The 26,966-nt window shown below is 40.8% G+C and overlaps 1 protein-coding gene across 1 annotated transcript in view; it reads right to left on the minus strand.

Moving 5' to 3' along the window:
• The window catches only part of wfs1 (wolframin ER transmembrane glycoprotein wfs1), an 81,266-nt gene that overhangs the window by 42,248 nt on the left and 12,052 nt on the right, over positions 1–26,966 (minus strand). Inside the window, exons 2-3 of the mRNA XM_071666723.1 lie at positions 19,746–19,847; positions 4,790–4,906 (exon numbers count right to left, since the gene is read on the minus strand). Coding sequence (XP_071522824.1) covers positions 4,790–4,906; positions 19,746–19,847 — 219 coding nt within the window. The remainder of the gene's footprint in view (positions 1–4,789; positions 4,907–19,745; positions 19,848–26,966) is intronic.

Genomic DNA, 26,966 nt, shown 5'->3' on the forward strand with positions numbered 1-26,966 from the left:
ATGTATATACATAAATGCCCACACCTGCACATATACATACCTATACATTTCAACGTATACATACATTTACATACACAGACATATACACAAATACACACTCATACTAACTGCCCCCATCCATTCCTATCGCCATCCCGCCACACATGTAATAGCACCCCCCTCCCCCCGGGCATGTGTGAGGTAGCACCAGGAAAAGACAACAAAGGCCACATTTGTTCACACTCAATCTCTAGCTGTCATGTGCAATGCACCGAAACCACAGCTCCCTTTCCACATCCAGGCCCCATAAAACTTTCCATGGCTTACCCCAGGTGCTTCACATGCCCTGGTTCAATCCATAGGCAGCATGTCAACCCCAGCTCTTCTGTTTCCCCTTTAAAAAGTTAAAATACAAGGAGGGAAGGGTTTCTAGCCCTCTGCTCCTGTCCCCTTTAGTCACCTGCAACGACTAACAGGAATGCATGTGAGGTATCCTTTCTCCCATAACCTCAGGGATAATGTATACGTTGAAATGTGTATGTGTGCGTGTATGGACTTGTGTGAGGAAGTACCAAGAGAGATGGAGTGCAGAATGGAATAAAGGTGAGAGCAAATGATGTAAGAGGAGTGAGGGAGGAATGGGATATATCCAAGGAAGCAGTGATGGCTTGCGAAAAAGATGCTAGTGGCAAGAGAAAGGTGGGAGGTGGGCAGATTAGAAAAGGTAGTGAGTGGCAGGATGTAGAAGTAAGATTGTTAGTGAAAGAGAGGAGAGAGACATTTGAACGAGTTTTGCAGGGAAGTAGTGCAAATGACTGGGAGATGTATAATAGAAAGAGGCAGGAGGTCAAGAGAAAGGTGCAAGATGTGAAAAACAGGGCAAATGATAGTTGGGGTGAGAGAGTATCACTAAATTTTTGGGAGATTAAAAAGATGTTTTAGAAGGAGGTAAATAAAGTGAGTAAGACAAGAGAACAAATGGGAACATCGGTGAAGGGGGCTAATGGGGAGGTAATAAGAAGTAGTGGTGAAGTGAGAAGATGGAGTGAGTGTTTTGCAGGTTTGTTGAATGCGTTTGATGATAGAGGTGGCAAATATAGGGTGTTTTGGTCGAGGTGGTGTGCAAAGTGAGAGGGTCAGGGAGAATGGTTTGGTAAACACCGAAGAGGTAGTGAAAGCTTTGCAGAAGATGAAAGTTGGCAAGGCAGCAGGTTTGGATGGTATTGCAGTGGAATTTAATAAAAAATGGGGTGATTGTGTAGCTGACTGGTTGTTAAGCATATTCAATGAATGTATGGTTCAGGGTGAAGTGCCTGAGGATTGGCAGAATGCATGCATAATGCCACTGTACAAAGGCAAAGGGGATAAGTGTTCAAATTGCTGAGGTATAATTTTGTTAAGTATTCCTGGGAAACTATATGGGAGGGTAATGATTGAGAAGGTCAAGGCATGTACAGAACATCAGATTGGGGAAGAGCAGTGTGGTGGTTTCAGAAATGGTAGAGGATGTGTGGATCAGGTGTTTGCTTTGAAGAATGTATGTGAGAAATACATAGAAAAACAGATGGATTTGTATATAACATTAATGGATCTGGAGAACTCATGTGATAGAGCTGATACAGATGCTTTGTGGAAGGTATTAAGAGTATATGGTGTTGGAGGTAAGTTGCTAGAAGCAGTGAAAAGTTTTTATCAAGGATGTGAGGCATGTGTACGAGTGGAAAGAGAGGAAAGTGATCGGTTCTCAGTGAATATTGGTTTTCAGCAGGTGTTTAATTTGTTTATGGATGGGTTTTTTAGGTAGGTGAATGCAAGAGTTTTAGAGAGAGGGGCAAGTATGCAGTCTATTGTGGATGAGAGAGCTTGGGAAAAGAGTCAGTTGCTGTTCTCTGATGATACAGCTCTGGTGGCTGATTTGGGTGAGAAACTGCAGAAGTTGGTGACTGAGTTTGGTAAAAAGTATGAAAGAAGAAAGCTGGGAGTAAATGTGAATAAGAGCAAGGTTATTAGGTTCAGTAGGGTTGAGGGAGAAGTTAATTGGGAGGTTATTTTGAATGGAGAAAAATTAGAAGTGTATTAGATATCTGGGAGTGGATTTAGTAGCGGATGGAACCATGGAAGCAGAAGAGATGTCACAGAGTGGGGTAGAGGGTGAAGGTTCTAGGAGCGTTGAAAAATGTAAGGAACGTTATCTTGGAAAGCAAAAATGGGTATGTTTGAAGGAATTGTGGTTCCAACAATGACATATGGTTGCGAGGTGTGGGCTATAGATAGAGTTGTGAAGAGGAGGGTGTATGTGCTGGAAATGAGACATTTGAGGACAATATGTGGTGTGAGGTGGTTTGATCGAGTAAGTAATGAAAGGGTAAGAGAGATGTGTGGTGGTAAAAAGAGTGTGGTTGAGAGAGCATAAGAGGGTGTTTTGAAATGGTTTGGTCACATGGAAAGAATGAGAGAGGAAAGAGAGGATATGTGTCAGAGGTGGAGGAAACGAGGAGAAGTGGGAGACCAAATTGGAGATGGAAAGATGGAGTGAAAAAGATTTTGAGTGATTGGGGCCTGAACATGCAGGAGGGTGAAAGTTGTGCAAGGAATAGAGTGAATTGGAACTTTTTCTAATCCACCACTAAAAGCACTCTAAAAGTGACATTTCTCATTTTTCATGTTAATTTCTATCATTTTCTTCATCAGTAAGAAGGTCATCCAACAACATATGTATTTTCTGCATGGTTATTGTGTATGGATGATTTTCAAGTGGACAACCATTAACTTATAATGGTGGTTGTAGGAGTAATGAGGGCAGTAAAATTATTTCCTGTGCCTTCTTGGTGATAAAACACACTTTATAGGCTGTTAATAGTACAATAAGTGCTTACTTCTGTTCTTCCCACCCTTGTGTCCCCATGACTCCCCTCCAGCACTCAAAAAAGCTGGCCATGTCCACCAGTCATGCTTGCAAGTCATGAAGTTTTATGTATTTGTGTGTGTCCATTTGCAGAGATTGTATGGCTCTTGAGAAGAGCTCAGTGTCTTATGTATGGAAGCAGCATTCTGGGCATGAAGAGTCTTGGAACATGTTCACCTTATGCAAAGCTTTCACCATCTCTTCTCTTTTCACCAGACAGCTTGCCATGACTCTCTCATTGTGCATAACTCTCCAACTTAAACACCCTACTTCTGCCACTCAATCACTAAACACACTCACTTTATCTCCTCCTCAACTTCTCCCTGCTTGTTGCACTTTCCCATTTGAACCATTCATCAATGTTCCCATTTGTTCTCTTGTTTTTCCCACACTATTAACCTCCTTCTGACACATTTTCTTACTCTTCCTAAGGTTTGCTGATGCCTGCTCACCCTAACTCTCATTTGCCCTCTTTTTCAGCCCTTACATCTTCCTCTTAAACCCCTGCCATCACAAAAACAACAACAAAACAACAATGTACACTGACTGCCTGTTCACCTCAACCCAGTAAAGCAGTGGGAGGGAGAGGGTGGTAGCATGCAAGCAGTATCAAACTAGGGAGAAATAATTTGGCTTCATGAGGGGTAGAGGATGTGTTGTCTAGATGTTTGCTATGAAAAAATATGTGAAAAATATTTAAGAATATAATGGCTTTTTAAATGTTACACATAAATAACAATAATTTTCATGTATATTCTCTAGTTGTCATGCATAATACATAGAAACCAGAGCCCCCTATCCACAGCCAATACCTACAGACCTTTCCATGATTTCCCCTGAATGCTTCATATGCCCTGATTCACCCGTGACAGTGCATCACCCCCTCTATACCATGATGCTCCAGTTTGCTCTATCCCATGCACACTTTCAACCATACTCTTCTTTCTATGACACCTTTCTCTAACCCTACTATTTCCTACTTGATCAACCCTTCTCATACCACAAATGGTCCTCAAACATTTTACTTTTGCCCTCACAGACAATGACCTCTAATTTCACACACTCCTAAATGCATCTAGGGCCTTTTCCCCATTCCCCACCCTATAATCCTCAAACATTTTACTTTTGCCTTTAAACTAACGACCTCTCCTTCCACACATTCCTAAATGCAACCAGGACCTTTGCCACATTTCCCACCCTACAATCCTCAAACATTTTGTTTTTGCTCTCAGACAATGAACTCTCCTTCCACATGCACTCCTAAATGCATCTTGGACCTTTGCCTCATTTCGACCCCATGATTCACTTCAGCTCCCATAGTTGCTGCCATGTCCTTTTTCCATGTATCTAAAGCACTCAACCTGCTCCAGGTTCTCCCCATTCAAACTCACACAGTACAACATGTCTTGCCTAAATACTCAATATCATGAACATACTTTTATCCACATTACATCTCAACTTCCTCCTTTAATGCACTTTTCAAAGCTAAGGCAACAGCTTCTGTAACTTTCTTGAATCTGCCACCAAGGTCATGTCATTTTCAAACACCTGAATGATGAGGAATGTCCACTGCCAACCATTAAGATTTTTCAAGGCCCATACTATGCATAGCACAAAGTAACCAAAACTTACTTCAATTCTCCTTGTTCAAGGACCTGATGCTGATTTTCTACATAAGTGTCTGTCTCTTCAGGCAGTGACATCATCACTGACTGAAATTGCACTAATTCATTCAACCAGTTACTTGTTCCCATTTATACTCATTTTCAAATGATGCTTGTGTGAAATAATTGTTTTTTCTAGTGTATCAATCCTCTAAGTCATACCTAAAGCTCTGAATCACCTATGGGTCATAATTCATACATCAAAAAATAACTGGATGTAGCTGATGTGTGACGTACTTACCAATATTATTGTCAAGACAGTCTTGCAACAATGCTGTTGCCTCACAGTTGCCTTGAAGGGATGCCCGTGTCAACCAAAATACCGCAAGGCGTGCACTCTCTTCTTCTTCCTCGCTCCCTATGACACAAAAAAATCTAAAATACTACAAGACTCAAAATATTCAGGCATAACTTGATCCTTCTTACCGTCATAAAACCTGTCAAATTCCTAACATCAAGATAAGAATACATGAAAACAATCTTGCAGATACATAATTTCAATAAATTCTAACACCTGTCAATCACAGAACTGCATCACTAAATCCATTCACCAATGAGTAATATGGCTTCCCTGAGGTAGAGGAGTTAATGTCTACAACAAATTCAGAGTACATCATCTCTTTTTCCATGTTCAAAGTTCCAGTCATGGACAAAAGTCCTTACCAAGGATAGGCCTTATAATGACACATAACTAAGGGGTTAAAAAGACAATGAATTAAGGGATAAGGATATACAGTCTAAGAGTTTCTGAAGAAATGGAAATCTCTTCCTTCAAATAGACAGATAATAACTGTTAGGGAAGACAAAAGAAGGCACATTTCCAAACCTTAGAAGTGAATGAAAAAACTAACACCATAAGTGTCTACTCTGGAGCAAACAACAGCAACAGTAATCATGTGATGCAAAGGTTTTCCAAATATCATATGGTCTGGCTAATGCTGGAGACACACAAGTTCTTGTGATCAAAAACCAAAGTGGTATTAAGGAAATTAGTTAAGAGAGCCAACATTGCATTATATGGAAAATGGGTCAAGGTTTGAGGTCAAAATAGGACTGGTAAGTCAGACTGCTCTGGGCTCAACTTGTCAAAGTGTTTACACAGAACCTCTCCAAATTTGAGAGTGTCTATGATTAATTCTGCATATATCAATCTTCTGTATAACTGTAACAACTATTTAGAAGAAAAGAATTAAATTTTCAAACATGATGTCTTACAGACAAACTATTTGTGTGCCAAGAGGTTCAAGATTATCATGCAGGGGGTGGGGTTTGACATTTCACGTGTGGCGGGGTGGCAACGGGAATGAATAGAGGCAGCAAGTATGAATAATGCACATGTGTATATATGATTTTTTTTATACTATTTGCCATTTCCCACATTAGCGAGGTAGCATTAAGAACAGAGGACTGAGCCTTTGAGGGAATATCCTCACTTGGCCCGCTCCTCCGTTCCTTCTTTAGGAAAACTAAAAACGAGAGGGGCAGGATTTCCAGCCCCCAGCTCCCTTCCCTTTTAGTCGCCTTCTACGACATGCAAGGAATACATGGGAAGTATTCTTTCTCCCCTATCACCAGGGATGACACACACACACACACATATATATATATATATATATATATATATATATATATATATATATTTATTTATATCTATTATACTTTGTCGCTGTCTCCCGCGTTTGCGAGGTAGCGCAAGGAAACAGACGAAAGAAATGGCCCAACCCCCCCCCATACACATGTATATACATACGTCCACACACGCAAATATACACACCCACACAGCTTTCCATGGTTTACCCCAGACGCTTCACATGCCCTGCTTCAATCCACTGACAGCACGTCAACCCCGGTATACCACATCGATCCAATTCACTCTATTCCTTGCCCTCCTTTCACCCTCCTGCATGTTCAGGCCCCGATCACACAAAATCTTTTTCACTCCATCTTTCCACCTCCAATTTGGTCTCCCTCTTCTCCTTGTTCCCTCCACCTCCGACACATATATCCTCTTGGTCAATCTTTCCTCACTCATCCTCTCCATGTGCCCAAACCACTTCAAAACACCCTCTTCTGCTCTCTCAACCACGCTCTTTTTATTTCCACACATCTCTCTTACCCTTACGTTACTCACTTGATCAAACCACCTCACACCACACATTGTCCTCAAACATCTCATTTCCAGCACATCCATCCTCCTGCGCACAACTCTATCCATAGCCCACGCCTCGCAACCATACAACATTGTTGGAACCACTATTCCTTCAAACATACCCATTTTTGCTTTCCGAGATAATGTTCTCGACTTCCACACATTCTTCAAGGCCCCCAGGATTTTCGCCCCCTCCCCCACCCTATGATCCACTTCCGCTTCCATGGTTCCATCCGCTGCCAGATCCACTCCCAGATATCTAAAACACTTCACTTCCTCCAGTTTTTCTCCATTCAAACTCACCTCCCAATTGACTTGACCCTCAACCCTACTGTACCTAATAACCTTGCTCTTATTCACATTTACTCTTAACTTTCTTCTTCCACACACTTTTCCAAACTCAGTCACCAGCTTCTGCAGTTTCTCACATGAATCAGCCACCAGCGCTGTATCATCAGCGAACAACAACTGACTCACTTCCCAAGCTCTCTCATCCCCAACAGACTTCATACTTGCCCCTCTTTCCAAAACTCTTGCATTTACCTCCCTAACAACCCCATCCATAAACAAATTAAACAACCATGGAGACATCACACACCCCTGCCGCAAACCTACATTCACTGAGAACCAATCACTTTCCTCTCTTCCTACACGTACACATGCCTTACATCCTCCATATAAACTTTTCACTGCTTCTAACAACTTTCCTCCCACACCATATATTCTTAATACCTTCCACAGAGCATCTCTATCAACTCTATCATATGCCTTCTCCAGATCCATAAATGCTACATACAAATCCATTTGCTTTTCTAAGTATTTCTCACATACATTCTTCAAAGCAAACAGCTGATCCACACAGCCTCTACCACTTCTGAAACCACACTGCTCTTCCCCAATCTGATGCTCTGTACATGCCTTCACCCTCTCAATCAATACCCTCCCATATAATTTACCAGGAATACTCAACAAACTTATACCTCTGTAATTTGAGCACTCACTCTTATCCCCTTTGCCTTTGTACAATGGCACTATGCACGCATTCCGCCAATCCTCAGGCACCTCACCATGAGTCATACATACATTAAATAACCTTACCAACCAGTCAACAATACAGTCACCCCCTTTTTTAATAAATTCCACTGCAATACCATCCAAACCTGCTGCCTTGCCGGCTTTCATCTTCCGCAAAGCTTTCACTACCTCTTCTCTGTTTACCAAATCATTTTCCCTGACCCTCTCACTTTGCACACCACCTCGACCAAAACACCCTATATCTGCCACTCTATCATCAAACACATTCAACAAACCTTCAAAATACTCACTCCATCTCCTTCTCACATCACCACTACTTGTTATCACCTCCCCACTTGCGCCCTTCACCGAAGTTCCCATTTGCTCCCTTGTCTTACGCACTTTATTTACCTCCTTCCAGAACATCTTTTTATTCTCCCTAAAATTTAATGATACTCTCTCACCCCAACTCTCATTTGCCCTTTTTTTCACCTCTTGCACCTTTCTCTTGACCTCCTGTCTCTTTCTTTTATACATCTCCCACTCAATTGCATTTTTTCCCTGCAAAAATCGTCCAAATGCCTCTCTCTTCTCTTTCACTAACACTCTTACTTCTTCATCCCACCACTCACTACCCTTTCTAATCAACCCACCTCCCACTCTTCTCATGCCACAAGCATCTTTTGCGCAATCCATCACTGATTCCCTAAATACATCCCATTCCTCCCCCACTCCCCTTACTTCCATTGTTCTCACCTTTTTCCATTCTGTACTCAGTCTCTCCTGGTACTTCCTCACACAGGTCTCCTTCTCAAGCTCACTTACTCTCACCACCCTCTTCACCCCAACATTCACTCTTCTTTTCTGAAAACCCATACAAGTCTTCACCTTAGCCTCCACAAGATAATGATCAGACATCCCTCCAGTTGCACCTCTCAGCACATTAACATCCAAAAGTCTCTCTTTCGCACGCCTGTCAATTAACACGTAATCCAATAACGCTCTCTGGCCATCTCTCCTACTTACATAAGTATACTTATGTATATCTCGCTTTTTAAACCAGGTATTCCCAATCATCAGTCCTTTTTCAGCACATAAATCTACAAGCTCTTCACCATTTCCATTTACAACACCGAACACCCCATGTATACCAATTATTCCCTCAACTGCCACATTACTCACCTTTGCATTCAAATCACCCATCACTATGACCCGGTCTCGTGCATCAAAACCACTAACACACTCATTCAGCTGCTCCCAAAACACTTGCCTCTCTTGATCCTTCTTCTCATGCCCAGGTGCATATGCACCAATAATCACCCACCTCTCTCCATCAACTTTCAGTTTTACCCATATTAATCGAGAATTTACTTTCTTACACTCTATCACATACTCCCACAACTCCTGTTTCAGGAGTATTGCTACTCCTTCCCTTGCTCTTGTCCTCTCACTAACCCCTGACTTTACTCCCCAGACACTCCCAAACCACTCTTCCCCTTTACCCTTGAGCTTCGTTTCACTCAGAGCCAAAACATCCAGGTTCCTTTCCTCAAACATACTACCTATCTCTCCTTTTTTCACATCTTGGTTACATCCACACACATTTAGGCACCCCACTCTGAGCCTTCGAGGAGGATGAGCACTCCCCGCGTGACTCCTTCTTCTGTTTCCCATTTTAGAAAGTTAATACAAGGAGCGGAGGATTTCTGGCCCCCCGCTCCCGTCCCCTCTAGTCGCTTTCTACGACACGCGAGGAATACGTGGGAAATATTCTTTCACCCCTATCCCCAGGGATAATATACATATATATATACATATACACATACACACACATACACATACATATGCACATATACACACACACACACATACATATATATACATATGAGAAATGTAAGAAACAATTTAGAAAACAAACTTCTAGCTTGAAATGAATGAAAAAAAGAATGTCACATAATGGTTCAACCTCTGGCTATGGAAAAAAGGAAATGTATAATTTATTTACACAAACGTCAATAGCAGTTCTCATCAATTTAACCACTGTATCAACAAGCTTCAATGACTAAGCTACATTTTTTCTCCAATTTCACTATTTTCCTTCACATTTTCAATTGTGTCTGAAGGTTCTACTTCAAGAGTGATTGTTTTTCCAGTAAGGGTCTTCACATCTTGGTTACATCCACAAATATATATATATATATATATATATATATATATATATATATATTTTTTTTTACTTTGTCGCTGTCTCCTGCGTTTGCGAGGTAGCGCAAGGAAACAGACGAAAGAAATGGACCAACCCCCCCCCCATACACATGTATATACATACGTCCACACACGCAAATATACATACCTACACAGCTTTCCATGGTTTACCCCAGACGCTTCACATGCCTTGATTCAATCCACTGACAGCACGTCAACCCCGGTATACCACATCGATCCAATTCACTCTATTCCTTGCCCTCCTTTCACCCTCCTGCATGTTCAGGCCCCGATCACACAAAATCTTTTTCACTCCATCTTTCCACCTCCAATTTGGTCTCCCTCTTCTCCTTGCTCCCTCCACCTCTGACACATATATCCTCTTGGTCAATCTTTCCTCACTCATCCTCTCCATGTGCCCAAACCACTTCAAAACACCCTCTTCTGCTCTCTCAACCATGCTCTTTCTATTTCCACACATCTCTCTTACCCTTACGTTACTCACTCGATCAAACCACCTCACACCACACATTGTCCTCAAACATCTCATTTCCAGCACATCCATCCTCCTGCGCACAACTCTATCCATAGCCCACGCCTCGCAACCATACAACATTGTTGGAACCACTATTCCTTCAAACATACCCATTTTTGCTTTCCGAGATAATGTTCTCGACTTCCACACATTCTTCAAGGCTCCCAGAATTTTCGCCCCCTCCCCCACCCTATGATCCACTTCCGCTTCCATGGTTCCATCCGCTGCCAGATCCACTCCCAGATATCTAAAACACTTCACTTCCTCCAGTTTTTCTCCATTCAAACTCACCTCCCAATTGACTTGACCCTCAACCCTACTGTACCTAATAACCTTGCTCTTATTCACATTTACTCTTAACTTTCTTCTTCCACACACTTTACCAAACTCAGTCACCAGCTTCTGCAGTTTCTCACATGAATCAGCCACCAGCGCTGTGTCATCAGCGAACAACAACTGACTCACTTCCCAAGCTCTCTCATCCCCAACAGACTTCATACTTGCCCCTCTTTCCAAAACTCTTGCATTTACCTCCCTAACAACCCCATCCATAAACAAATTAAACAACCATGGAGACATCACACACCCCTGCCGCAAACCTACATTCACTGAGAACCAATCACTTTCCTCTCTTCCTACACGTACACATGCCTTACATCCTCGATAAAAACTTTTCACTGCCTTCTAACAACTTGCCTCCCACACCATATATTCTTAATACCTTCCACAGAGCATCTCTATCAACTCTATCATATATATATATATATATATATATATATATATATATATATATATATATATATATATATATATATAAATTCTATTTTATCTATATATGTTGCTTTGTCGCTGTCTCCCACATTTGTGAGGTAGTGCAAGGAAACAGATGAAAGAATGGCCCAACCCACCCACATACACATGTATATACATACACATCCACACACACAAATATGCATACCTATACATCTCAACATATACATGTATATATATATATATATATATATACATATATATATATATATATATATATATATATATATATATATATATATATATATATATATACACACACACACACACACAAAGTAAAAAAAAAAAAAAAAAAAAAAATATATATATATATACACACACACACACACACACATATATATATATATATATATATATATATATATATATATATATATATATATATATATATATATATTTTTTTTTTTTTTTTTTTCATACTATTTGCCATTTCCCGCGTTAGCGAGGTAGCGTTAAGAACAGAGAACTGGGCCTTAGAGGGAATATCCTCACCTGACCCCCTTCTCTGTTCCTTCTTTTGGAAAATTAAAAAAAAAAAAAAAAAAAAAAAAAACAAGAAAGGGGAGGATTTCCAGCCACCCGCTCCCTCCCCTTTTAGTCGCCTTCTACGACACGCAGGGAATACGTGGGAAGTATTCTTTCTCCCCTATCCCCTATCCTATATATATATATATAGGATTGGCGGAATGCGTGCATAGTGCCATTGTACAAAGGCAAAGGGGATAAGAGTGAGTGCTCAAATTACAGAGGTATAAGTTTGTTGAGTATTCCTGGTAAATTATATGGGAGGGTATTGATTGAGAGGGTGAAGGCATGTACAGAGCATCAGATTGGGGAAGAGCAGTGTGGTTTCAGAAGTGGTAGAGGATGTGTGGATCAGGTGTTTGCTTTGAAGAATGTATGTGAGAAATACTTAGAAAAGCAAATGGATTTGTATGTAGCATTTATGGATCTGGAGAAGGCATATGATAGAGTTGATAGAGATGCTTTGTGGAAGGTATTAAGAATATATGGTGTGGGAGGCAAGATGTTAGAAGCAGTGAAAAGTTTTTATCGAGGATGTAAGGCATGTGTACGTGTAGGAAGAGAGGAGAGTGATTGGTTCTCAGTGAATGTAGGTTTGCGGCAGGGGTGTGTGATGTCTCCATGGTTGTTTAATTTGTTTATGGAAGGGGCTGTTAGGGAGGTGAATGCAAGAGTTTTGGAAAGAGGGGCAAGTATGAAGTCTGTTGGGGATGAGAGAGCTTGGGAAGTGAGTCAGTTGTTGTTCGCTGATGATACAGCGCTGGTGGCTGATTCATGTGAGAAACTGCAGAAGCTGGTGACTGAGTTTGGTAAAGTGTGTGAAAGAAGAAAGTTAAGAGTAAATGTGAATAAGAGCAAGGTTATTAGGTACAGTAGGGTTGAGGGTCAAGTCAATTGGGAGGTAAGTTTGAATGGAGAAAAACTGGAGGAAGTAAAGTGTTTTAGATATCTGGGAGTGGATCTGGCAGTGGATGGAACCATGGAAGCGGAAGTGGATCATAGGGTGGGGGAGGGGGCGAAAATCCTGGGAGCCTTGAAGAATGTGTGGAATTCGAGAACATTATCTCGGAAAGCAAAAATGGGTATGTTTGAAGGAATAGTGGTTCCAACAATGTTGTATGGTTGCGAGGCGTGGGCTATGGATAGAGTTGTGTGCAGGTGGATGGATGTGCTGAAAATGAGATGTTTGAGGACAATGTGTGGTGTGAGGTGGTTTGATCGAGTAAGTAACGTAAGGGTAAGAGAGATGTGTGGAAATAAAAAGAGCGTGGTTGAGAGAGCAGAAGAGGGTGTTTTGAAATGGTTTGGGCACATGGAGAGAATGAGTGAGGAAAGATTGACCAAGAGGATATATGTGTTGGAGGTGGAGGGAACGAGGAGAAGTGGGAGACCAAATTGGAGGTGGAAAGATGGAGTGAAAAAGATTTTGTGTGATCGGGGCCTGAACATGCAGGAGGGTGAAAGGAGGGCAAGGAATAGAGTGAATTGGATCGATGTGGTATACCGGGGTTGACGTGCTGTCAGTGGATTGAATCAGGGCATGTGAAGCATCTGCGTTAAACCATGGAAAGCTGTGTAGGTATGTATATTTGCGTGTGTGGACGTATGTATATACATGTGTATGGGGGTGGGTTGGGCCATTTCTTTCGTCTGTTTCCTTGCGCTACCTCGCAAATGCGGGAGAGCGACAAAGCAAAAAAAAAAAAGAAAAAAAAAAAAAAAATACACACACAGACATATACATATATACACATGTACATAATTCATACTGTCTGCCCTTATTCACTTCCATCGCCACCCCGCCACACATGAAATAAAAACCCCTTCCCCCCCTCATGCGTGCAAGGTAGCGCTAGGAAAAGACAACAAAGGCCACATTCGCTCATACTCAGTCTCCAGCTGTCATGTAATAATGCATCAAAACCACAGCTCCCTTTCCACATCCAGGCCCCACAGAACTTTCCATGGTTTACCCTGGACGCTTCACATGCCCTGGTTCAATCCATTGACAGCACATCGACCCCGGTATAACACATCGTTCCAATTCACTCCATTCCTTGCACTTACTCACTTACTCTCACCACTTTCTTCACCCCAACATTCTTCTTTTCTGAAAACCTCTACAAATCTTCACCTTTTCCTCCACAAGATAATGATCAGACATCCCTCCAGTTGCCTCCACAAGATAATGATCAGACATCCCTCCACTTGCACCTCTCAGCACATTAACATCCAAAAGTCTCTCTTTCGCGCACCTATCAATCAACACATAATCCAATAACACTCTCTGGCCATCTCTCCTACTTACATACGTATACTTATGAATATCTCTTTCTTTAAACCAGGTATTTCCAATCACCAGTTCTTTTTCAGCACAAATCTACATGCTCTTCACCATTTCGTTTACAACACTGAACACCCCATGTACACCAATTATTCCCTCAACTGCCACATTACTCACCTTTGCAATCAAATCACCCACCACTATAACCCAGTCTCGTTCATCAAAACTACTAACACTCACTCAGCTGCTCCCAAAGCACTTGCCTCTCAGGATCTTTCTTCTCATGCCCAAGTGCATATGCACCAATAATCATCCATCTCTCTCCATCAACTTTCAGTTTTACCTATATCAATCTGGAGTTTACTTTCTTACACTCTATCACATACTCCCATCACTCCTGTTTCAGGAGTAGTGCTACTCCTTCCCTTGCTCTTGTCCTCTCACTAACCCCATACTTTACTCCCACGACATTCCCAAATCACTCTTCCACTTTACCCTTGAGCTTCATTTCACTCAGAGCCAAAACATCCAGGTTCCTTTCCTCAAACTTCCTACGTATCTCTCCTTATTTCTCATCTTAGTTACATCCACACACATCTAGACACCCCAATCTGAGCCTTCAAGGAGGATCAGCACTCCCCGCATGACTCCTTCTTCTGTTTCCCCTTTTAGAAATTTAAAATACAAGGAGGGGAGGGTTTCCAACCCCCAATCCCGTCCCCTTTAGTCGCCTTCTACGACACACAGACTTGGGAAGGAGACTTGTGTGAGGAAATACCAGGAGAGACTCAGTACAGAATGGAAAAAGGTGAGAACAAAGGATGTAAGGGGAGTGGGGGAGGAATGGGATGTATTTAGGGAAGCAGTGATGGCTTGCGCAAAAGATGCTTGTGGCATGAGAAGCGTTGGAGGTGGGCGGATTAGAAAGGGCAGAGAGTGGTGGGATGAAGAAGTAAGATTATTAGGGAAAGAGAAGAGAGAGGCATTTGGACGATTCTTAAAGGGAAATAATGCAAATGACTGGGAGATGTATAAAAGAAAGAGGCAGGAGGTCAAGAGAAAGGTGCAAGAGGTGAAAAAGAGGGCAAATGAGAGTTGGGGTGAGAGAGTATCATTAAATTTTAGGGAGAATAAAAAGATGTTTTGGAAGGAGGTAAATAAAGTGCGTAAGGCAAAGGAACAAATGGGAACATCAATGAAGGGGGCTAATGGGGAGGTGATAACAAGTAGTGGTGATGTGAGAAGGAGATGGAGTGAGTATTTTGAAGGTTTGTTAAATGTGTTTGATGATAGAATGGCAGATATAGGGTGTTTTAGTCGAGGTGGTATGCAGCGTGAGAGGGTTAGGGAGAATAATTTGGTAAAGAAGAAGAGGTAGTAAAGGATTTACGGAAGATGAAGCCGGCAAGGCAGCAGGTTTGGATGGTATTGCAGTGGAATTTATTAAAAAAGGGGGTGACTGTGTTGTTGACTGGTTGGTAAAGTTATTTAATGTGAGGTGAGGTGCCTGAGGATTGGCAGAATGCTTGCATAGTGCCATTGTACAAAGGCAAAGGGGATAAAGGTGAGTGCTCAAATTACAGAGGCATAAGTTTGTTGAGTATTCCTGGGAAATTATATGGGAGGGTATTGATTGAGAGGGAGAAGGGATATACAGAGCATCAGATTGGGGAAGAGCAGTGTGGTTTCAGAAGTGGTAAAGGATGTGTGGATCAGCTGTTTGCTTTGAAGAATGTATGTGGGAAATACTTAGAAAAGCAAATGAATTAGTATGTAGCATTTATGGATCTGGAGAAGGCCTATGATAGAGTTGATAGAGATGTTCTGTGGAAGGTATTAAGAATATATGGTGTGGGAGGCAAGTTGTTAGAAGCAGTGAAAAGTTTGTATTGAGGATGTAAGACATGTGTATGAGTAGGAAGAGAAGAAAGTGATTGGTCCACAGTGAATGTAGGTTTGCGGCAGTGGTGCGTGATGTCTCCATGGTTGTTTAATTTGTTTATGGATGGGGTTGTTAGGGAGGTGAATGCAAGAGTTTTGGAAAGAGGGGCAAGTATGCAGTCTCTTGTGGATGAGAGAGCTTGGGAAGTGAGTCAGTTGTTGTTTGCTGATTATACAGCGCTGGTGGCTGATTCGTGTAAGAAACTGCAGAAGCTGGTGACTGAGTTTGGTAAAGTGCGTGAAAGAAGAAAGCTGAGAGTAAATGTGAATAAGAGCATGGTTATTAGGTACAGTAGGGTTGAGGGACAAGTCAACTGGGAGGTAAGTTTGAATGGAGAAAAACTGGAGGAAGGGAAGTGTTTTAGATATCTGGGAGTGGATTTGGCAGCGGATGGAACCATGGAAGTGGAAGTGAGTCATAGGGTGGGGGAGGGGGCGAAAGTTCGGGAAGCGTTGAAAAATGTGTGGAAGGCGAGAACGTTATCTCAGAAAGCAAAAATGGGTATGTTTGAAGGAATAGTGGTTCCAACAGTATTATATGGTTGCGAGGCATGGGCTATAGATAGAGTTGTGCGAAGGAGGGTGGATGTGCTGGAAATGAGATGTTTGAGGACAATATGTGGTGTGAGGTGGTTTGATGAAGTAAGTAATGTAAGGGTAAGAGAGATGTGAGGAAATAAAAAGAGCATGGTTGAGAGAGCAGAAGAGGGTGTTTTGAAATGGTTTGGGCACATGGAGAGAATGAGTGAGGAAAGATTGACAAAGAGGATATATGTGTTGGAGGTGGAGGGAATGAGAAGTGGGAGACCAAATTGGAGGTGGAAAGATTGAGTGAAAAAGATTTTGAGTGATCGGGGCCTGAACATGCAGGAGGGTGAAAGGCGGGCAAGGAATAGAGTGAATTGGAACAATGTGGTATACCGGGGTCGATCGACGTGCTGTCAATGGATTGAATCAGGGCATGTGAAGCATCTGGGGTAAACCATGGAAAGTTCTGTGGGGCCTGGATTTGGAAAGGGAGCTGTGGTTTCAGTGCATTATTACATGACAGCTAGAGACTGAGTGTGAACGAATGGGGCCTTTGTTGTCTTTTCCTAGCGCTACCTCGCACACTTGAGGTGGAGGGGTTGTTATTCCATGTGTGGCGAGGTGGCGATGGGAATAAATAAAGGCAGACAGTATGAATTATGTACATGTATATATATATGTATGTGTCTGTGTGTGTATATATATGTGTACATTGAGATGTATAGGTATGTATATTTGTGTGTGTGGACGTGTGTGTATATACATGTGTATGGGGGTGGGTTGGGCCATTTCTTTCATCTGTTTTCTTGCGCTACCTCGCAAACGCGGGAGACAGCGACAAAGCAAAATAAATATAAAATAAAAAAATGTACATGTGCGTGTGTGGATGTGTATGTGGGTGGGTTGGGCCATTCTTTCGTCTGTTTCCTTCCGCTACCTCGCTAATGCGGGAGACAGCGACAAAGTATAATAAATATGAAAATTAATCAATTAAGTTTATTGTGTATAGTTTTAGAATTACAGATCAATCAAAGTACAGCATATAGAAAAATTTAGAGGGGTTTTTGAAAGAGAAATGCGAAATGCATAAAAACTGGGTTTCAGAGGCATTATAATTTCCTAAGCTGCCTCTACCTCACAAAAAAACCTTGCACAAACAGAGTTCATAAAGGCAGTTGTGATGAGATAAGATGTCAACTGAGCATGAGAAGATGAAAGAGACTCGAAAAAAGTGGAAGAAGGCGATGTTGAGTTATCATTTTGAGTACATTTGATTTAAGGCTCAAAAAAAAAAAAAAGTGAAAGAGCATAAGAGACAGTTGTGAACCCTGAAGCACCACCGTTAATAGATAAGAAGAGTATGATTCATCAATAAATAAGGAAACTGACCAGCCTGTTTTGAACGCACATATGTGAAAACAGAGCAAGATAGTAAAACTAAATGGGGGCAGCCTGGAGATAAGATACTGAAGTCTTCCTGCCAACAGGTTCTTACTTCTAAAGAGTTACTGCACAGAATTCCTGAAAGCCTCTCAGGGACAATGAACAATCATTAGTATGACAACAAAGAATATTACAAGCATATATTGCCCTGCTAAAGCCATACTGAGGAAAAGAGAGAAGACCATAACATTCATGATGATTCACAAAATGGGAGCTGGAGATATTTCATGACAATGGAAACAGTAGAAGCAAGAGCAACACAATGATAAGTGGAAAGGTTAGAATAGTATCCTAATCTGGAATAGATTGTACCAATGCATATACACAAGAAGGGAATACTTTTGTTTTTAAAGCAGAAGCAAAGCACATAAGCAAGATCTACTCTAAGGTCATATGCATATTCCTTCAAAACATGAGGATGAAGCATTAACAAAAAGAAAAATGCTTTTTGAACTGTACAGAAACAGATTACAGGAAAGGGCATATGATTAGCAAGAGGTGCACAAGGGGTAAAGGAATGTCACAATCATCCAAAGGAGAATTAAAAAAGAGAACAAAGAAAACAGAAATCAGAGAATCCTATACAGGAAAACAAACAAAGAATACGAAGGGAAATTATATTATGAAAAGTGTTCAAAAGTAACTAAAAACATTAACCCAGATACAGAAAGAAAAAGAAGAGAATACCACCCAGGCTGTAGAGGTTACACAGTTCCATGGGCCATGGCCTCCAACAATTTGGTGATTCCTTAACAAGCCACTGACAGAAGGCAACTCCAGTACAGTGTTTGCAGAGGCTCCTACCACATGTTCCTATTGACTACTACTACCTAATGCTCCTTCCTAATTTTCCTCCCTACTACTTCTATCTGATGTTCCTACCTACTACTATTAATTATTGCTCCTACCATTTTGCTAGAAGGCAGGGCTACCACGTAGTGCTCAATGCAGGAAAATCTAGAGTTACGAGGAATGAGAAGTGTAAGTCGAGCATTGTCAAGTATTATATATAACAAGGAGAGATTGTATGTTTGCAGACAGAATACCAGTAGTCCATCATGTGTGTGAAGCAAAAAGAAAAGACAGCTACATGGGTCAGAGGAGTGCAACTTGATAACCACTGAAGTGCCGGTTCACTATGCAGCTGTCTTTAACACCCAAATACTCAGGTGGGTAGTAATGGTAATATACCTCCCTGGTCACTGGCTGCCAAACAACTACTACCTACTGAGTGTCTAACATGCTCTGCTTACTACAAAAAGTAAGAATAACAAACAATCATTACATGAACTATTCAGTGAGAGCCTTAAACAATTATCCTGTGACTTCATTGAGTAGTGTGCGTAACGAAAGCCACTAACTCACCAATACTGAGTTTCAAAGCTCCAACGGAGTAGCTTATTTGTTTATAATTTGCTAGTTTCCTGCAAATCTTATTCTTGAATGTGGAAAAATTTCAGACATTAGTTTATACATTTGTTGAAAAATTTCTAATTAGTAGTAGGTTGTACTTATGAAATGAAGAGACTGAGCAATTATGAAGGAAATAACATATAACTGAAGACTACCTATGAAACATATCTTTCTGGTTTGTTCAGGTGCAATTTCTAAGCATAACGTCTCTATCATCTGTGAAACTATAGGACCATAGTTCAACGATCTAATGGAATACTTTCCCCAATGATAGTTTATTAGTTGTTCTACTAGTTTTAGCAGTGGCCTCTGGCTTGTGAGACTAAAGAACTGGTGCACCATATACTCACCCTGTTGTTCTAAGAGGGTCTTGCCCATGATCAACTGTGACTCTGGACATCCATCTTCTGCTAGCTGACTTCGCATCCGTCTAAGAAGCCCCCTCGGTCCACCTAAAAAAATGCAGTATAGTTATATGTATTTCATTATTATAGTTAACCGCCAACTCCCACGTTAGCGAGGCAACGCAACAAAGCAGAGGAGGAATGGCCCAACCCACCCACATACACATGTATATACATTAATACCCACACATGCACATATACATACATGAACATTTCAACGTATACATACATATACATATATACATATGTACATGTCTATACTTGCTGCCTTCATCCATTCCCATCACCACCCCACCACACATGAAATAGCATCCCCCTGGTGAGGCAGCGCCATGAACAGACAAAAAAAAAGGCCACATTTGTTCACACACAGTCTCTAGCTGTCAGGTGTAGTGCACTGAAACCACAGCTCCCTTTCCACATCCAGGCCCCACAGAACTTTCAATGGTTTATCCCAGATGCTTCACATGCCCTGGTTCAATTCATTGACAGCACATTGATTCTGGTAAACTGCATCATTCCAATTCACTCAACTCCTTGCACCCCTTTCACCCTCCTGTATGTTCAGGTCCCAATCACTCAAAATCTTTTTCACTCCATCCTTCCACATCCAACTTGGTCTCCCACTTCTCCTCATTCCCTCCACCTTTGACACATATATCCTCTTAGTCAATCCTTCCTAACTCATTCTCTACATGTAACTAAACAATTTCAAAACACCCTCTTCTGCTCTCTCACCCACACTCTTTTTATTACCACACATATCTCTTACCCTTTCATTACTTATTCGATCAAACCACCTCAGACCATATACTGTCCTCAAACATTTCATTTCCAATATATCCACCCTACTCCTCACTACCCTATCTATAGCCCATGCCTCACAACCATATAACATTGAAGGAACCACTATTCCTTCAAACATACCCATTTTTACTCTCCGAGATTATGTTCTCGCCTTCCACACATTCTTCAACGCTCCCTGAACCTTCGCTCCCTCCCCCACCCTATGATCCACTTCCGCTTCCATGGTTCCATCCACTGCTAAGTCCACTCCCAATATCTAAGATACTTCACTTCCTCCGGTTTTTCCCCATTCAAACTTACCTCCCAATTAACTTGTCCCTCAACCCTACTGAACCTAATAACCTTGCTCTTATTCACATCTACTCTCAGCTTTCTTCTTTCACACACTTTAACAATCTCAGTCACCAGCTTCTGCAGTTTCTCACATGAATCAGCCACCAGCGCTGTATCATCAGCGAACAACAACTGACTCACTTCCCAAGCTCTCTCATCCACAACACACTGCATACTTGCCCCTCTCTCCAAAACTCTTGCATTCACCTCCCTAACAACCCCATCCACAAATAAATTAAACAACCATGGGGATATCATGCACCCCTATCGCAAACTGACATTCACTGGGAACCTATCACTTTCCTCTCTTCCTACTCATACACATGGCTTACATCCTTAGTAAAAACTTTCCACTGCTTCTGGCAACTTACCTCCCACACCATATATTCTTAAAACTTTCCAAAAAGTATCTCTATCCACCCCTATCATATGCCTTCTTCAGATCCATAAATGCTACATACAAATCCATTTGTTTTTCTAAGTATTTCTCACATACATTCTTCAGAGCAAACACCTGATCCACACATCCTCTCCCACTTCTGAAACCACACTGCTCTTTCCCAATCTCATGCTCTGTACATGCCTCCACCCTCTCAATCAATACCCTCCCATATAATTTCCCAGGAATACTGAACAAACTTACACCTCTGTAATTTGAACACTCACCTTTATCCCCTTTGCCTTTGTACAGTGGCACTATGCATGCATTCCGCCAATCCTCAGGCACTTCAACATGATCCACACATACACTAACTATCCTTCCCAACCAATCAATAACACAGTCACCCCCCTTTTTTATAAATTCCACAGCAATACCATCCATAATGCAATAATTCTCTGCTGGACCTTCCCAATGAACCCACACATCTGAGCATCTAGGTTTTTGTTCATCACCAGCCCATATTAGCCCTACAGATGCAAACAAAGTCATGAGAATTAATTTTTTCCCACAAATAACTACTACAGGACTAAGAAACAAAGAAATATGGAGTATGGGCCATTGTTTTATTCCTTTTCTGAATGCATATTCATTCAGGTTCTAGTCTTATTCTGAAGCATAAATATTCTTTTAGCTCAGTGTGAACAGCTCACAACCCCATTTAAAAAATACTACATTAATCTTTACAAAATGTATGTGTTTTTGACTATGGAAACAGTTTACTATAAAAGGAAAACCAGAGAAAATAATAATTTTTTGTGCACACAGACATGCCAACCAAATAAAAGCTTCACACCTCATTCATGCCTATCACCAAATGGTTTTGTGACAAGGTGAATTACTTAACAAATCAGTAATTTATATTCTTTCAAACTGTATAGCAAATAAAGTCATCAGAAGAGGCTTTAATCTGCATTCAGTCTTCTAACACTGCACATTATATGACTCTAAGGAATGAAATGAACTTTGATTTCCCATGCATTTCCATCCTAAATACCTCTAGTCTCCATCAGCTCACTGTCCATGTCTGTAATGTATTTGTTTTCTTCTTCCCCACTACAAATTCTGCAATACACTCAGATATCCCTCATTATCATCTCACCAAATAAATGTTATCAAATGGTCATGCCATCTTAACAATCTTTCATTTGTGCCATTCTACCAACTTCCTTCCACTAGTCTTATTTCCCTCTTTATTCATTATTCTAGTTATTCTCTTTTTTCTGACATCATTCATGGGCCACCTTAGCTTTCAAACCAATGTATGAAGCTGAAACAATACTCCTATCATTGAATCTTACATTAAGAACACAAAAATCTAACTTCCTCCTATCCTCCAAGCAACTTAGCAATAACGTGGTGATAGGAAAAAATAAATACCATTATGTCAACAGTTTGTGATAAAGTGGTACAGTTGCCTAGATGTTGTTCTTATCATTACTCAGAGCCATGCTAGGTGCATTCCTGTACTCTTTATTCAAACTTTCCCATTGCCATTCATACTGATCATCACTCCCAAATGTTTGAATTGCCTAAAAAAAATATCCATTTTCTCCCTATCTAAACTTATATTACACTGTAAATGCCCAGTGTTTCCTAAAAGAATAACGCACATCACCATAAAAGAAGAGCTGGAAATTATAAAAACCTGAAAACAAAGTGGAGGGAAAGACATTATCAATCAGCATGATATATGCTGATCAATAATGGGGATGGGAGAAAGAATACATCCCAAGTATTCCTTGTGTCATAGGAGGAGACTTAAGGGGGCGGAACCGGGAAGGTGTAAAACCCCGTGCTTGTATGTAAACTTTTAAAAGGGGAAACAGACGAAGGAGTCAAGCTGGGGGGTGCTCATCCTCCTCAAAGGCTCAGATTGGAGGGTCTGAATGTAACCAAGATGAGAAGAAAGGAGAGATAGGTAGTATGTATGAGGAAAGAAAACTGGATGTTTTGGCTCTGAGTGAAACGAAGTTCAAGGTAAAGGGGAAGAGTGGTTTGTATATGTCTTAGGAGTAAAGTCAGGGGTTGGTGAGAGGACTAGAGCAAAGGAAGGAGTAGCACTACTCCTGAAGCAGGAGTTGTGGGAGTATGTGATAGAGTGCAAAAAAGTAGATTCTAGATTGATGTGGGTAAAACTGAAAGTGGATAGAGAGAGACAGGTGATTATTGGTGCCTATGCACCTGGTCATGAGAAGAAAGATCATGAGAGGCAAGTGCTTTAGGAGGAGCTGAGTGAGTGTGTTGGCAGCTTTGGTGCACGAGACCCGGTTATAGTGATGGGTGATGTGAATGCATAGGTGAGTCATGTGGCAATTGAGGGTATAATTGGTGTGCATGGGGTGTTCAGTGTTGTAAATGGAAATGGTGAAGAGCTTGTGGAACTGTGTGCTGAATAAGGACTCGTGATTGGGAATACTTGGTTTAAAACTTAAGTATACATGTTGGAAAGGATTACAATTTCGTGTAATAATCACATCATCAGGGGAGATACAAGACAGATATATAACAGTCAGTTGATATACATTGAAGAGACGAAGCTAGGACGCCATTTGGTAAACATGCGATTGTCCAAAACATACAACGAGCGTTCATAAACTTATCATTTTACAAATCTTATCAACAATAATGTTATCTAATTTGTATAGACCATCACTAATATTAAGATTATAATTCTTTGTGTATTTAATAATAGAAGATTCAATGATATTTCTCTTGGTAATAGAGTTAGAGTTAATAACTGAGATGGCGTTACTCCAGTCAATACAACGATCACAGTTTTTAACATGATTAACAAGGCATTTGATTCTTGTCCCGTTCTTATACAATATTTATGTTGCTTAAGTCTAACAGAAAGATCCTTACCAGTCTGGCCAACATAAAATTTATCAGTTTCCACAAGGAACTTTATAGATGCAACCAAGAGAATTTTCTGGTGAATTCCTGATTAAGATATTCTTTATAGTATTATTGTTGCTAAAGGCAACATTTACATTAAAGGATTTAAGCAACATGGGAAGCAAAGTGAAATTATTATTAATAGGGAGAACTAAAAGATTCTTGGTGTCAATGGGAGGTTTGGGCTCAACTCTATAAAATGATTTCTTTGCTAACTTAAGGGATTTATCAATGAAAGATCTAGGGTACTTTAACTTAGATCCAATAGAATATATCTTCTCAGGGTACTTTAACTTAGATCCAATAGAATATATCTTCTCAAACTCATCATCAATAAACTCTGTACTGCAAATACGTAATGCCCTAAGGAACTTAGATTGAAATGATGATAATTTAACTCTGTCATGTTGAGATGAGTAATAATGGATATATGAGCATACATTGGTGGGTTTTCTGTATATGCTAAACTTAAACTTGTTTCCTTGTCTATGGATCATGCAATCTAAAAATGGTAACATACCATTATTTTCATTTTCTACAGTAAATTTGATGGAAGGTACTAAATTGTTAAGTAAGGGGAGAAATATTTGTAAATTTTCATTTGTTGGCCAAACACAAAGAACATCATCTACATACCTAAACTAAATTGCATTTAGAAGGTAAGCTATCCTTTAGTAATTTTGTTTCAAAAAATTCCATATAAAGATTACTTAGTACAGGTGAAAGAGGGTTACCCATTGCCATACCAAATTTTTGAGCATAATAATCTCCATTAAATTAAAATACACAGTCTTTTATACACAATTTTATCAGTGGTTTCAGAAGTGGTAGAGGATGTGTGGATCAGGTGTTTGCTTTGAAGAATGTATGTGAGAAATACTTAGAAAAGCAAATGGATTTGTATGTAGCATTTATGGATCTGCAGAAGGCATATGATAGAGTTGATACAGATGCTCTGTGGAAGGTATTAAGAATATATGGTGTGGGAGGAAAGTTGTTAGAAGCAGTGAAAAGTTTTTATCGAGGATGTAAGGTATGTGTATGTGTAGGAAGAGAGGAGAGTGATTGGTTCTCGGCGAATGTAGGTTTGCGGCAGGGGTGTGTGATGTCTCCATGGTTGTTTAATTTGTTTATGGATGGGGTTGTTAGGGAGGTAAATGCAAGAGTTTTGGAAAGAGGGGCAAGTATGAAGTCTGTTGGGGATGAGAGAGCTTGGGAAGTGAGTCAGTTGTTGTTCGCTGATGATACAGCGCTGGTGGCTGATTCATGTGAGAAACTGCAGAAGTTGGTGACTGAGTTTGGTAAAGTGTGTGGAAGAAGAAAGTTAAGAGTAAATGTGAATAAGAGCAAGGTTATTAGGTACAGTAGGGTTGAGGGAGGTGAGTTTGAATGGAGAAAAACTGGAGGAAGTGAAGTGTTTTAGATATCTGGGAGTGGATCTGGCAGCGGATGGAACCATGGAAGCGGAGGTGGATCATAGGGTGGGGGAGGGGGCGAAAATTCTGGGGGCCTTGAAGAATGTGTGGAAGTCGAGAACATTATCTCGGAAAGCAAAAATGGGTATGTTTGAAGGAATAGTGGTTCCAACAATGTTGTGTGGTTGCGAGGCGTGGGCTATGGATAGAGTTGTGCGCAGGAGGATGGATGTGCTGGAAATGAGATGTTTGAGGACAATGTGTGGTGTGAGGTGGTTTGATCGAGTGAGTAACGTAAGGGTAAGAGAGATGTGTGGAAATAAAAAGAGCGTGGTTGAGAGAGCAGAAGAGGGTGTTTTGATGTGGTTTGGGCACATGGAGAGAATGAGTGAGGAAAGATTGACCAAGAGGATATATGTGTCGGAGGTGGAGGGAACGAGGAGAAGAGGGAGACCAAATTGGAGGTGGAAAGATGGAGTGAAAAAGATTTTGTGTGATCGGGGCCTGAACATGCAGGAGGGTGAAAGGAGGGCAAGGAATAGAGTGAATTGGAGCGATGTGGTATACCGGGGTTGACGTGCTGTCAGTGGATTGAATCAAGGCACGTGAAGCGTCTGGGGTAAACCATGGAAAGCTGTGTAGGTATGTATATTTGCGTGTGTGGACGTATGTATATACATGTGTATGGGGGGGGGTTGGGCCATTTCTTTCATCTGTTTCCTTGCGCTACCTCGCAAACGCGGGAGACAGCGACAAAGTATAATAATAAATATAAAAAATAATCAGTTCGATGAAATTAGACTTTAAAACAGGTAAATGAATATCATCCAAGACATCAAATAAATATTCTAAAAGGTCATCAACTGGAACTTTAGTGAAAAGTGAGGAAACATTAAAGCTAACTAGTTTGAAATCAAAATTAACATCGATATTGTTTAGCTTGGTGACTAAATCTACATTGTTCATGATATTAGAATTTGATACCTTACCCACTAAAGGTCTTAATAAAGACACTAACCATTTTGACAATTTATATGTGATGGAGCCTACTGAACTCACTATAGGTCTTGCTGGAAAATTCTGTTTATGTGTTTTGATAATTCTCACTTCAATAAAGAAATGAAGTAGTTGTTGAAAGGTAACATTTCTCTTATCAAAAGTCTGTCATCTTTGTCCCCTTCATTGCCATATATGGAGGGATGTCTGACCACTATCTAGCGGAGGTGAAGTTGAAGATTTGTAGAAGTTTTCAGAAGAGAGAACGTTGGGAAGAAG

The sequence above is a fragment of the Panulirus ornatus genome, chromosome 11 (genome assembly GCF_036320965.1).
Source record: "Panulirus ornatus isolate Po-2019 chromosome 11, ASM3632096v1, whole genome shotgun sequence".
In the NCBI taxonomy this organism is placed as follows: domain Eukaryota; kingdom Metazoa; phylum Arthropoda; class Malacostraca; order Decapoda; family Palinuridae; genus Panulirus; species Panulirus ornatus.